The 14,772-nt window shown below is 36.5% G+C and overlaps 1 protein-coding gene across 1 annotated transcript in view; it reads left to right on the top strand.

Annotated features, from left to right (window-relative positions):
• HERC2 (HECT and RLD domain containing E3 ubiquitin protein ligase 2) overlaps positions 1 to 14,772 on the top strand; it is a 234,930-nt gene that overhangs the window by 143,954 nt on the left and 76,204 nt on the right. Inside the window, exons 53-55 of the mRNA XM_024117104.3 lie at positions 2,683 to 2,873; positions 3,628 to 3,733; positions 3,821 to 3,912. Coding sequence (XP_023972872.1) covers positions 2,683 to 2,873; positions 3,628 to 3,733; positions 3,821 to 3,912 — 389 coding nt within the window. The remainder of the gene's footprint in view (positions 1 to 2,682; positions 2,874 to 3,627; positions 3,734 to 3,820; positions 3,913 to 14,772) is intronic.

The raw sequence follows: 14,772 nt of genomic DNA, 5'->3' as shown, positions 1-14,772 counted from the left end.
TCAGTCTTTCAGTAATCTTGCGCCACGTGGAGGTTGTAGATGGTTTTGTTTTTTTAAAAAATTCTAATGTGATGATCTTTGTCTCTTATTTGGATCATTTAGGTATTTATTTACATTTAAGGCAGTTACTGAAATATATTTCTTTTAATTGATCTACTTCTTAGTGGTTTTTGTTGTTGTTGTTCCGCCTGTTTTCTGTTCCCTTTTTTCTCCATTCCATCTTCCTTTGGACTGATACGTTCTTTATTAGTTAGCCAACCACCACCTCCCCAACACACACACTTGGCTTAGAAGTTACGCATGTTTAGTGTGTATTCATATACTTTATGAGTAGTGTATGTTATATGCATTTTTGGTATTAGTAGTTAGGATATTGTGACATCCTTTTTTGACTTATAAAATCTAATATTATTTAGTACTTTTACCCTCCTCCTAAGCAGTGCAAGGACCTGAGATCCCTTTAACTTCATTAACCCTCATTCTGATTTAAATTACCATGTTTTTATTATTGTGTTTAAAAACTTTACACATGTAAATTTTAAACAGTACAAGGCATATGATTGTTATTTTCTGTAATATTTGTCAAGATTTTTTTCACATATTTAATATTGTAGTTTTTTTCTATTCCTTTTTGTGTGTTTCACTTTTCATCCATCATCATTTTTCTCCTGCCTAAAGAATGGCCCTTAATATTTTCTTTAATGCATCTCTGTGGTTATGAATTCTCTTTTTGTGTGTCTTTATTTCTCCTTTACTTTTGAAAAATAGTTTTGCTGGGACTTTTCTTTTAGCACTTTAAAAATACTGTTCTATTGTAATTTGGTTTATATTTTTTCTGCTGAAGTCAGCTGCAAGTGTAGTTACTGTTCCATTAAAGCTATTCAGCCTTTGTATTTCCCCTTAGCCTGCTTTTGAGGTACTCTTGTTTCTATCTTACACAAATTTTACATGTGTGTATATATGTGTTTCTCTGTATTTATCTTTCTTGTAGTTAGTAGAGCTTATAATTAATTAATTTTCCAGCTTTTTTGAGCTTTAATTGACATATGACATTGTGTAAGTTTAAAGTGTTCAACGTGATGATTTGGTACATGTATATTGCAAAATGATTACCACAGTAAGGTTGGTAGTTAACACATCCATCACCTCACATAATTACCCTTTTTTGTATGTGTAGTAAGAACATTTAAGATCTTCTCTTCCAACTTTCAAAGTAGGTCTTTTAAAATCTGTGCCTTGATATTTTTGGTTGGTCTTGGGAAATTTTCCATCAGTCAATATTTCTTCCAGTATTATCGATGCCCTATTTCCTTTTCCTTCTTTTTTGGGACTCCTCTTTCACCTGTTACTCTTATCTCTGTCTTCTAAGTCTTTCACCTTCTCACTTATGTTTTCTAAACTTTTGCTCTTCAGTTTTTCATTCTAGATATTTTTTACTAAATCTCTTTTCACCTGAGTCTAGTCTGCTGGTAAACCTATTCATTGAATTTTAAATTTTAATTACTGTATTTAACAGTTCTAGTCTTTCTTTCTTTTTTAAAAAATAGTTACCAATTCTCTGCTGAGATATTCAGTGTCTTTTCAAACATAGGAAGTATAGTTATTATAAAATTTGTATCTTATAACTCTAATATTTGGAGCCTCTTTGGGTCTCTTTCTATTGTCTGTCATTCTCATTGCTTTTAGTCATGTTTTCTTGTCTCATAGTCCATCATGTACTGGACATTATGTTTAAAAAATTATTTCTTGAGTCAATTTGAGGCCTAAGATATTATCTTTCTCCAGGGATTGGGGGGAGAGGGTTGTTCTTCTAGGTAATTGGGGTAAGTAACTGTGTGGGCTCACTTCAATCCAGTTTCCTTGATTGTGGTGATTTCATGCAGAGCTGCAATCTGAAAACAAACAGACAACCCTGCAGAGTTCACCCTTCCTCTAGGGGTTCTTGCTGTTGGCATCCCAGCCCAAAGTGTGAGTTTTTCTGTGGCCATCTCCTTCTTTCCTGGTGAGCTCTGGACTCCGGTTCCTGGCCCCCTCCCCCTGGGAAGCCATCAGGAGTGCCATGTGTCCTCTTTAAGGTTCCCCTTAGAAACTGATAAATACACCGGGGAAAAGCAGCCTCTGATCCATGGGGCACTCATCTCGACACCTTTCATCTCAGCCTTTCTCTGATTTTGGTCCCATAATTCTGTATCACCTTGTTAACTCTGATACTTTCAAGATTTATTCATCTTTAAATGTTTTGTCTGCCTCTTCTAGTTGTCCTCAATGGGAGAGCTAGATGAATTTCCAGATTTACCATTAATGGAGGTAGAAACTTCACAAATTTGTTTTTGTTGCATTTATGAAAGATTTTTTGATAAGAATGTTTTCTGTAAGCACAGTTCTTGAACTTCCCCCCCAGCTGCGTATATGTACCATTCTATCTGGAAATGTATCACTCTGTTGTTACTTGAGAGAGTCAAGTGGAATAAATCATAGCATTATATGAACTTTATCTTATAAATTGGGGTTAAATACCTTGACTAGGTTTTTTGAAGCCATTTTAGGTATTTATTAGCTCCTTTTATTTTGGAAACTTACTATTTTCTTGAAATAAGGAGCTCAACACTATGTAATATTTATTTCTTGGTTGTGAAGGTTGTGTCCCACAAGTATTAACACTGTTTGACCGCCATTAAATAGGACAGTCTGCAATATTTTGTGGCCGTTCTGGAAAACAGCTGAAGCGCTCTCACAACAATCAACCAGGAATGCTGCTGGATAGCTGGGCGCGGATGGTGAAGAGCCTAAACGTGTCATCCTCTGTGAACCAGGCTTCCCGTCTCATTGACGGCAGCGAGCCCTGCTGGCAGTCCTCCGGCTCACAAGGAAAGGTAGTGTGCCATGGGGGCACTTCCAGAAACACTTCATTTAGATGGCTTTACCTTTTAGAGCTTCAACACGAACTTTGAAAAACCTACTAAGTTATACTGTGATGGCACCTCTCAGTAGTCATTTTGTATTTTAGTTCATAATTACTTTAAAGTTGCAGAGTAATATGCCATCCAGCTTTCATTGTCAGAGATTTTTAAACAATATAGGTAATAGATTTTGTCAGAGATTTTTAAACAATATAGGTAATAGATTTTATATAACTGATAGAGTGTATAATAGGGTTTGTTTTGTTTTGTTTTATTCCCCCACATAAAATGTATGAGTTCAGATTCTGCTTCTGGTTAGAAGTTCTTCTAATATATCCTAACAAATATGTGTTTATCTTTGGAATGCTGTTTTAATCGCACTTACACATGGGTGTACCTCATCTAGACATGCAAGTTAGACTTGGAGAAAGGTGCTTTCCCTCCACTTTGACTCTAGCGTTTTCTATAACCTACTCTTTGATGGGTATTAAGGGACCAACCTAGGTCAGGAGTCTATAAACACATGATTTCTGGGGCTTGAGGGAAACATTCTTCTAATAAAAAAGTAATGCAGTAGAATACTCTTGTTTCTGCCAGCTTAAAGGCAAATTCTATCTCTCATGTGAAATTATATATTTTAAAAATCTCATTGAGAGTCAAGCTTTAGTGATACTTTCCAGCTAAAATATAGCTGAATTTTACTAAGAAGGCTTTTTTTTTTTTAAAGCATTGGATTCGTTTGGAGATTTTCCCAGATGTTCTTATTCATAGATTAAAAATGATAGTGGATCCTGCTGACAGTAGTTACATGCCTTCCCTGGTTGTCGTGTCAGGTAATTGAATTACTTTACTCAAAAAGTATCTGCTATCATATAATAAAAACTCCTTTGTCTGATTCCTTTACCCCCTTTTTTTTCTAGGTGGAAATTCCCTAAATAACCTAATTGAATTAAAGACAATCAACATTAACCCCACTGACACCACAGTGTCCCTTCTGAATGACTCCACAGAGGTAAGTAGAGTCTCCATAGTGTTCTCCATAGTGGCTGCACCAATTTACATTCCCACCAACATTGCAGGAGGGTTCCCTTTTCTCCATACCCTCTCCGGCATTATTATTTGTAGACTTTTTAATGTTGGCCATTTTGACTGGTATGAGGTTATATACCTCATTGTAGTTTTGATTTGCATTTGTCTAATAATTAGTGATATTGAGCATCTTTTCATGTGCCTGTTAGGCATCTGTATGTCTTCTTTGGAGAAATGTCTGTTTAGGCCTCTTGCCCATTTTTTGATTGGGTTGTTTGTTTTTTTGATACTGAACTTCATGAGCTGTTTGTAGATTGTGGAGATTTAATCCCTTATCAATTGCATCATTTGCAAATATTTTCTCCCATTCTGAGTGTTGTCTTTTTGTTTTGTTTATGGTTTCCTTTGCTGTGCAAAGGCTTTTGAGTTTAATTAGGTTCCATTTGTTTATTTTTATTTCCATTAGCCTAGGAGGTGGGTCAAAAAGGATCTTCCTGTGATTTATATCATAGAGTGTTCTACCTATGTTTTCCTCTAAGAATTTTATAATAATCCAGCCTTACATTTAGGTCTTTAATCCATTTTGAGTTTATTTTTGTGTATAGTGTTAGGAAGTGTTCTAATTTCATGCTTTTACATGTAGCTGTCCAGTTTTTCTAGCACCACTTACTGAAGAGGCTGTCTTTTTTCCACTGTATATTCTTGCCTCCTTTATCAAAGATAAGGTGACCATATGTGCTTGGGTTTATCTCTGGGCTTTCTATCCTGTTCCATTGATCTACATTTCTGTTTTTGTGCGAGTACCATACTGTGTTGATTACTGTAGCTTTGTAGTCTAAAGTCTGAAGTCAGGGATCCTGATTCCTCCAGCTCTGTTTTTCTTTCTCAAGATTGCTTTGGCTTTCAGGGTCTTTTGTGTCTACATACAAATTAAAAAATTTTTTTGTTCTAGTTCTGTGAAAAATGCCTTTGGTAATTTGATAGGGATTGCATTGATACTGTAGATTGCCTGGGGTAGTATAGTCATTTTCACAATATTGATTCTTCTAACCTAAGAACATGGTGTATCTTTCCATCTGTTTGTGTCGTCTTCTGTTTCCTTCATTAGCGTCTTATAGTTTTCTGAGTACAGTAAGTCCCCTACATACGAACCTTCAAGATGCGAACTTTGAAAGATGAGAACGTGTGTTCACATGTCCAGTCATGTAAGTTAGTTCATGTGTCTGGCGTACATTGTCACATGTGTGCATCCTCCACAGGTGGTTGTGCTTTTGTATACTTACAGTACTGTATAGACTACAGTAGTATAGTATCTTTATTTCAAGTCCAGGGTGGGCTTTATGGCCTTTATTATGTTGAGGTATGTTCCCTCTATGCCCACTTTCTGGAGAGTTTTTATTGTAAGTGGGTGTTGAATTTTGTCAAAAGCTTTTTCTGCATCCATTTGAGATGATGATAATATGGTTTTTATTCTTCAATTTGTTAACGTGGTGTATCACACTGATTTGCGGATACTGAAAAATCCTTGCACCCCTGGGATAATCCTACTTGATGAGGGTGTATGATCCTTTTAATGTATTGTTGGATTCGGTTTGCTAGTATTTTGTTGAGGATTTTTTTTTTTAATTTATTTATTATTTGGTTGAGCCAGGTCTTACTTGCAGCAGTTGGGCTCCTTAGTTGCAGCTCGTGGGCTCCTTAGTTGCAGCTCGCAGACTCCTTAGTTGCGTCACATCGGCTACTTAGTTGCGGCAGGCAGGCTGCTTAGTTGTGGTTCGAGGGCTCCTTAGTTGTGGCTTGCCAGCTCCTTAGTTACGGCAGGTGGGCTCCTTTAGTTGAGGCTCACGGGCTCCTTAGTTGCGGTTCACCAGCTCCTTAGTTGCAGCATGCAGGTGGGATCTAGTTCCCTGACCAGGGATCAAACCCAGGCCCCCGGCATTGGGAGCGCAGAGTCATAACCACCTGAGCCACCAGGGAGGTCACCCATTGAGGATTTTTGTGTTTATGTTCATCAGTGATAATTGCCCTGTAAATTTTCGTGTGTGTATGTGTGATATCTTTGTCTGGTTTTGTTATCAGGGTGATGGTGGCTTCATAGAATGAGTTTTGGAATGTTCCTTCCTCTGCAGTTTTTTTTTTTGCAGTAGTTTCAGAAGGATAGGTGTTAACTCTTCTCTAAATGTTTGGTAGAATCCACCTGTGAAGGCATCTGGTCCTGAACTTTTGATTGTTGCAAGTTTTAAAATCACAGATTCAGCACATAATTAACTGAAAAGCTTTTGCACAGCAAAGGATACCCTTTGAAAGACAACCTATTGAATGGGAGAAAAAAATTGAAATGATATGACTGATAAGGGATTAATACACAACATATATAAACAGATCATACAACTCAACAGCAAAAAAACAACCCAATTAAAAAATGGGCAGAAGAAATGAATAGACATTTTTCCAAAGAAGAAATGCAGATGGCCAACAGGCACATGAAAAGATACTCGAAATCACAAATCATCAGTGAAATGCATATTAAAACCACAATCAGATATCACCTCAGACCTGTCAGAATGGCTGTCATCAAAAAGAACACAAATAACAAATGTTAGCAAGGATTGCAGAAAAGGGAACACTTGTACACTGTTGGTGGGAATGTAAGTTGGTACAGGTATATATCCGAAAAAGATAACAGGTACCCCAATGTTCATAGCAACATTATTTACAGTTGTCAAGATAGGGAAGCAACATAAGTGTCCATCAACAGAAGAACGGATAAAGACATGGTACATAAATACAATGGAGTACTGCTCAGCCACAAAAGAGAATGAAAATTTACCGTTTGCAACAACATGGATGGACTTGGAGGGCATTATGCTAAGTGAAATAAGTCAGACAGAGAAAGACAGATACTGTATGATATCACTTACATGTGGAATCTAAAACACCAGTTAGTGAATATAACAGAAAAAGAAGCTGACTCACAGACATAGAGAGCAAACTAGTGGCTACCAGGGGGAGAAGGAAGAGGGGAGGGGCAATATAGGGGTAGGGGATTAAGAGGCACAAACTATTAGGTATAAAATAAGCTACAAGGATATGTTGTATAACATGGGGAATATAGCAGATATGGAGTATAACCTTTAAAAATTGTGAATCACTATATTGTACACCTGTAACTCACATAATATATATCAACTATACGTCAATGAAAAATAAATTGCTTAATTTAAAAAGGCACAGATTCAATATCAGTACTTGTAATTGGTCTGTTCATATTTTCTATTTCTTCGTGGTTCAGTCTTGGGAGATTATACCTTTTAGGAATTTGTCCATTTCTTCTAGATTGTCCATTTTATTGGTATATTGTTGCCTGTAGTAGTCTCTTATGACCCTTTGTATTTCTGTGCTCTTGGTTATAACTTCTTTTTCATTTCTGATTTTATTGTTTCCGGCCCTCTCCCGTTTTTTCTTGATGATTCTGGCTAAAGGTTTATCAATTTTTTTTATGTTTTCAAAGGACCAGCTTGTAGTTTCATTGATCTTTTCTATTGTTATTTTAGTCTCTATTTCATTTATTTCTGCTCTGATCTATATGATTTCTTTCCTTCTCCTAACTTTGGCTTTTGTTTGTTCTTGTTTCTCTAGTTGCTTTAGGCATAAGGTTTGTTGTTTATTTGAGAACTTTCCCCTCTTAGAATTGCTTTGCTGCATCTCATAGGTTTTGGATCATCATGTTTTTATTTTCATTTGTCTATAGGTATTTTCTAATTTCCTCCTTGATTTCTTCAGTGATCCACTGGTTGTTTAGTAGCATATTGTTCAGCCTCCACATGTTTGTTTTTTTTGCAGTTGTTTTCTTGTAGTCGATTTCGAATCTCATAGTGTTGTGGTCATAAAAGATGCTTGCTATTATTTCAGTTTTCTTAAATTTACCGAGGCTTGCTTTGTTGGCCTAGCATGTGATCTATCCTGGAGAATGTTCCATGTGCACTTGAAAAGAATGTGTATTCTGCTCCTCTTGGGTAGAATGCTTTATAAATATCAATTAAGCCCCTCTGGTCTAATATGTCATTTAAAGCCTGTGTTTCCTTATTGATTTTCTGTCTGGGTGATGTGTCCACTAATGAAGGTGGGGTATTAAAGTCCCCCACTGTTACTATGTTACTGTCGATTTCTCCTTTTATGTCTGTTAATGTTTGCCTTATATATTGAGATGCTTCTCTGTTGGGTGTATATATATTTACAATTGTTGTATTTCCTTGGATTGAAGAAGATATAACATTTCTTCCCCTCATTTTCAGTTTGTATGTGTCTCTAGATCTGAAGTGAGCCTCCTATAGGCAGCAAATATATGGGTCGTGTTTTTGTTTCCATTCAGTCAGTCTGTGTCTTTTGGTTGGAGCATTTAGTCCGTTTACATTTAAGTTATTTATCCATATGTATGTTCCTATTGCCGTTTTGCTAAATTGTTTTGGATTTGTTTTTGTAGGTCTTTTTTTCCCCTTTCTTCTTTTGTTCTCTTCTCTTCTGATATGATGTCTCTCTCCAGTGTTATTTTGCATTCCTTTTTCTATTTTGTGTGTATTTCTATTACAGGTTTTTGTTTTGTGGTTACTATGAGGTTTTTTTTTTTGTACAGCAGTCTAGTTAAATATGTGCTTGTTTTAAGTTGCTGATCTTTAATTTCAAATGCATTTTAGATACCCTGCATTTGTTCTCTTCTCCCCTCATGGTCACTGTTTTTGAATTCATATTTTACATTAATTGTTTTGTCTATCCCTTAAACCCTTATTGTGGGTACAGATGATTTTACTCCTTTTGTCTTTTAACCTCCCTACTAGCTTTGTGTGTGAATGATTTCCTACTGTATGTTTGCCTTTACCAGTGAGCTTTTCCATTTTGTAATTTTCTTGTTTCTAATTGTGTCCTTTTCTTTTCCACCTGGAGAAGTTCCTTTAGCATTTGCTGTAAAGCTGGTTTGATATTCCTGAATTCTTTTAGCTTTTACTTGTCTGTAAAGCTTTTGTTTTCTCCATCAAATCTCAGTGAGAACCTTGCTGTGTAGAATATTCTTGGTTATAGGTCTTTCTCTCTCATCACTTTATATTGTGCATTCCCTTCTGGTCTGCAGAGATTTTGCTGAAAAATCAGCTGATAGCCATATAGGATTCCGTTGTACATTATTTTTTGCTTTTCCCTTGTTACTTTTAATGTTCTCTCTTTATCTTTAATTTTTTCATTTTTATAACAATATGTCCTTGTGTATTCCTCTGCGGGTTAATCCTATATGGGACTCTCTGTGCTTCCTGGACTTGGTTGACATTTTCCTTTCCCAGCTTAGGTAAGTTTTCAGCTATTATCTCTTCAGATATTTTATCAAGTCCTTTCTCTCTCTCTTCTCCTTCTGGGACCCCTATAATATGAATATTTGTGCACTTGTCATCGTCCTAGAGGTCTCTTAAACTGTCCTCATTTCTTTTCGTTCTTTTTTCTGTTTGGTAGCAGTGATTTCCACTACTCTGTCTTCTAGCTCACTAATCCATTCTTCTGCCTCATTTAGGCTACTGTTGATTCCTTCTAGTATATTTTTCAGTTCAATTATTGCATTCTTTAATTCTGTTTGGTTGTTCTGTATATTTTCTAATTCTTTATTAAAAAACTTATAATTTCTCGCTCTGTGCATCTCTTCTCCTTCCGAATTCTTTCATCATCTTTATGATCATTACTCTGAACTCTTTCTTGGGTAGGTTGCCTCGACGTCACTTAGTTTTTCTTCTGGCGTTTTATCTTGTTACTTCGTCTGAAACAATCCTGTTGCTTCATTTTGTCTAAATTGCTATTTGTATTTTTATGTATGTGGTAGGTTGGTTCTGTTTCTCAACCTTGGAGAAGTGGCCCTCTGTAAGAGATGTCTTACGTGTCCCAGCAGTGCAGTTTCTTCTCATCACCCAAGGAAGGGCCAGGGGCCAGCTGGTTCCAGGGTAGGGTCTGACCTGCATTTGCAGACTTGGTCTGTTGGCTGCAGGACTGTCGTTTTCTTGTTTCTGGTGTCTGACCTCTGGTGAGTGAGGCTTGTCTAGATAGTTGAGTGAGTGAGATTCCTGGCAGGCAGGGCTGGTGCCTGCCCCCTGATAGGTGGAGTTGGGTCTTGGTCCTCTGGTGGGCAGGACCATGTATAGAGGCAGCTGTGGGCTCAGGAAGTTTTTAGGCAGTCTGTCTACTGATGGCTGTTTCCGCACCTAGTTTGTTGTTTATCCCTAGGCGTTCCAGCATTGGATCCTAGAGCCTGGTGGGTGGGGCCAGGTCTTGGTGCCAGAATATCAGCCTCCAGGAGAGCTCGTGCAGATGAATATTCTCCCGATATATCTGCCACCAGTGTCTATGCCCCCAGTGTGGGCCACAGCCGCCCCCTGCCTCCCCAGGAGGCCCTCCAAGACCAGCAGGTAGATCTGGCCCAGATACCTATCAAATTGCTGCTTTTGCTCTTGGTCCTGGTGCACGTGAGATTTTGCATGCACCCTTTATGAGTGAAGTCTCTATTTCCCCCAGTCCTCTGGAGCTCCTCCAGTCAAGCCCCCACTGATCTTCAAAGGCAAATGCTCTCAGGGTTCCTCTTCCTGGTGCCAGACCCCCAGGCTGGGGAGTGTTATGTGGGGCTCAGAACTGTCACTTCTGTTGGAGAACCTCTGTAATATAATTATTCTCCAATTTGTGAGTTGCCAACCCTGGGGGGTATGGGATTTAATTATATCATGAGCCTGCCTGTCCTACCAGTCTTGCTGTGGTCCATCTTTATGTCTTTAGCTGTAGAGGATCTTTTCTAGTAGATGTCAGTCTTTTTCAACGATAGTTGTTCTGCAGATTGTTGTGATTTTATTGTGCTTGTGAGAATAGGTGAGCTTAGTGTCCTTCTACTCTGCCATCTTGGCCACTCTTCCATAGTGTTCCTTTTTGATGGTTTGCAAATGACAATGGAGTTGCCTTTTTTTGACCATCTCTATAATAACATTGAGCCCATTTTTTCCCACTTAATTAAATAATTGTATTTATTTTAAAATTTGACATGTATACAACTTGAATTTGTTGCTTATCAGATCAGCTTGAAAAGAAAACAAAACAAATTTCTTCCTCACTATCTTTGGTAAGAAGCAGGGGTAAAAGCTCTTGGCAAAAGTCATTGCCAAGCATGTCAGGGTGCTTTGTGCATTTAGCATTGTGTTATTCACGTTAAATACCTGTTACTGTTGCAATAGTTCTTTCTGACCATACATGTGACAGAAATTGCTTGTCCTGGCTATTGTAAATAGTGCTCCAGTGGAAATTGCTTTTTTGTTTTCATACCTTTAATTTGGTAATAAGGAAAATTTTAAAATGAATCCAAGTTAATTTTATCTCTTGAAAATTCTGTCTGAGAGAATCAGTGAAGGTTCTTTTAAACAGTACATATTACAGATCAGTGAGACTGCCTTATAAATCTTCCAGTAAATCTTTCCACACAGACGTGAACACTATTTTAGTAAATTAAATATATTTAAAATAACGCAGGTTAAAGCAGTTTTTTTAACTACCTATATGTTATCTCATGAGAACTTATTTAATTGGTATGATAGTAGATAAAGATGCCAAATAGTTGACTTTTTATTCATCTAAAGTTTATCATAAGTGAGTTTATTTTTAAATTATTAAATGCAGTTTGCCAATCACTGCTTTATTACTTTTAAAAAATTTTTATTGGCGTATAGTTGACTTACAGTGTGTTAGTTTCAGGTGTATAGCAAAGTTAATCAGTTATACATGTACATGTATCCACTCTCTTTTTTTAGATTCTTTTCCCATATAGGCCATTACAGAGTATTGAGTAGAGTTCCCTGTGCTATACAGCAGGTTCTTATTAGTTATCTGTTTTATATATAGCAGTGTGTATATGTCTGTCCCGGTCTCCCAATTTATCCCTTCCCCCTGTATCCCTTGATAACTCTAAGTTTGTTTTCTACATCCATGACTCTACTTCTGTTTTGTAAATAAGTTCATTTGTACCCTTTTTTTTTTAGATTCCACATGTAAGTGATATCATATGATGTTTGTCTTTCTGTGTCTGACTTACTTCACTTGGTATGACCATCTCTAGGTCCATCCATCTTGCTGCAAATGGCATTATTTTGTTCTTTTTTTATGGCTGAGTTATATTCCATTGTATATATGTACCACATCTTCTTTATCCATTCGTCTTTTGACGGACATTTATGTTGCTTCCATGTCCTGGCTATTGTAAATAGTGCTCCAGTAAAGATTGGGGTGCATGTATCTTTTCAAATTATGGTTTCTCTGGACATATGCCCAGGAGTGGGATTGCTGGGCCATATGGTAGATCTGTTTTTAGTTTTTAAAGGAACCTCCATACTGTTCTCCATAGTGGCTGCACCAGTTTACATTCCCACCAACAGTGTAGGAGGGTTCCCTTTGCCCTACATCCTCTGTAGCATTTACTGTTTGTAGATTTTTTGATGATGGCCATTCTGACCAGTTTGAGGTGATACCTCATTGTATTTTTGATTTGCATAATAATTAGTGATATTGAGCATCTTTTCATGTGCCTGTTGTCCATCTATCTGTATGTCTTCTTTGGAGAAATGTCTCTTTAGATCTTTCACCCATTTTTTGATTGGGCTATATGTTTGTTTGATATTGAGCTTCATGAGCTGTTTTTATATTTTGGAGATTAATCCCTTGTTAGTTACTTTGAAAATATTTTCTCCCATTCTGAGGGTTGTCTTTTTGTTTTGTTTATGGTTTCCTTTGCTGTGCAAAAGCTTTCGAGTTTAATTAGGTCCCATTTGTTTATTTTTATTTTTATTTTCATTACTCTAGGAGGTGGATCAAAAAAGATCTTGCTGCGATTTATGTCAGAGATTGTTTTGCCTATGTTTTCCTCTAAGAGTTTTATAATAATCCAGCCTTACATTTAGGTCTTTAATCCATTTTGAGTTTATTTTTGTGTATGGTGTTAGGGAGTGTTCTAATTTCATTCTTTTATATGTAGGTGTCAGGTTTTCCCAGCACCACTTATTAAAGACACTGTCTTTTCTCCACTGTAGAGTCTTGCCTCCTTTGTCATAGATTAGGTGACCATCGGTGCATGGGTTTATCTCTGGGCTTTCTATCCCGTTCCATTGATCTATATTTCTGTTTTTGTGCCAGTACCATACTGTTTTGATTACTGTAGATTTGTAGTATAGTCTGAAGTCAGGGATCCTGGTTCCTCCAGCTTTGTTTTTCTTTCTCAAGATTGCTTTGGCTATTCAGGGTCTTTTGTGTTTCCATACAATCTGTAAAAATTTTTTGTTCTAGTTCTGTGAAAAATGCCATTGGTAATTTGAAATGGATTGCGTCGAATCTGTAGATTGCTTTGGGTAGTATAGTCATTTTCACAATATTGATTCTTCCAATCCAAGAACATGGTATATCTCTCCATCTGTTTGTGTCGTCTTTGATTTCTTTCATCAGTATCTTATACTTTTCTGAGTACAGGTCTTCTGACTCCTTGGGTAACAATCATTGCTTTATTATTTTTTTCTGCCCACATAAAGGCAGGCAAGTTCAATGTGATCCCAGTGTGTTATGTTAAAGAAGCTGATACACAGCCAGCGATAGGTTAAATTTTTCAAGGTAGAAGGTTGGTAACTTATATCTAGAGACTACAGGACCATGCCAACACTTTCCCCCAGGTCTAAGAGTTGATGCTCTGGCCTTTGGGTACACCAGAAGGCTTTTGTTCTGTTTATTTTCTTCCCATCTTCAATAAATAAAATTTTGGAACACCATTCATTCTTGAATGTCATTAAACCGTTTTATGGAATACCATGTAATAAATTAACGGTTAATACCAATGGTGGTAAGAAATTAATAAAGTGGCAAATGATGAAAATTGAAGATATTATTGAGTTTTTATGAGAAAAGATAATATTACATTTTAGTGCATTTTATTAACTTATTGCTGGGTAATGGAATGCAGCTTGTCTGTTATCTTAATTGTGCTACTGAATTTTTCTTTTTTTGTATTTTAAGTAAATCAGTAACCACAGAAATAATTTATTCAGTAACTGAGATAGGTATTCGTAAAAGGTGTATTGATTTTAATAAATTTTCAGTTCAAAACAATTTATTACGTAATATTTGAGAAGCACAGAATAGTGTATTTCATGTATATGAGAAATATGAAGCATTGTGGGTATTCAGAAAATTCAAGGCCCACTCTCCATCCCTCCAACCAGCTTAAGAACTAGAATATTACCATTCCTGTAAAGCTACTGGACTCTTTCTTCTAGCATTGCTTTTCCTATCAAAATAGTTTGTGACAGGAATCAACATTTTTGCCAGTCATGTTTCACTAACTCCCTCCATGTGTCACCTCCCCCCGCCCTTTTTTTTTTTTTTTTGAGGGTTTTAAAGGAAGTTCTAGACATGGCCTTATTTCAGTAGTGAGTACTTCAATTATTCATTTCTAACAAGGACTTTAAAAATGTAACCACAATGCCATCACACCGAAAAATTTTTCTTTAATATCATAAAATATCCAGTCAATGTTTAAATTTTCCCAATTATCCAATAAATGTTCTTTTGCAGTTGGTTACTCTGAATCGTGATTCAGGCAGTGTCTGCACTTTGCACTTCATTAAAATCTTAACTTTCTTGGTTTTTCCTTGCTAAAGAAAGAAACAGGGTCTTTTTTTCTTGTAGAATTTTTCATTTCTCTATTTGTCTTTTCCACTCAACCTGTGCTTCCTGTGACATCATAGGTAGATTTTTTTTTTTTTTTTTTTTTTTTTTTTTTTTTTTTTTTTGTGGTATG

The sequence above is a fragment of the Physeter macrocephalus genome, chromosome 2 (assembly GCF_002837175.3).
Source record: "Physeter macrocephalus isolate SW-GA chromosome 2, ASM283717v5, whole genome shotgun sequence".
NCBI classification, from domain to species: Eukaryota; Metazoa; Chordata; class Mammalia; order Artiodactyla; family Physeteridae; genus Physeter; species Physeter macrocephalus.
Note: the sequence above shows the minus strand (reverse complement) of the source record. Positions and strands in the feature narration are given on the sequence as shown.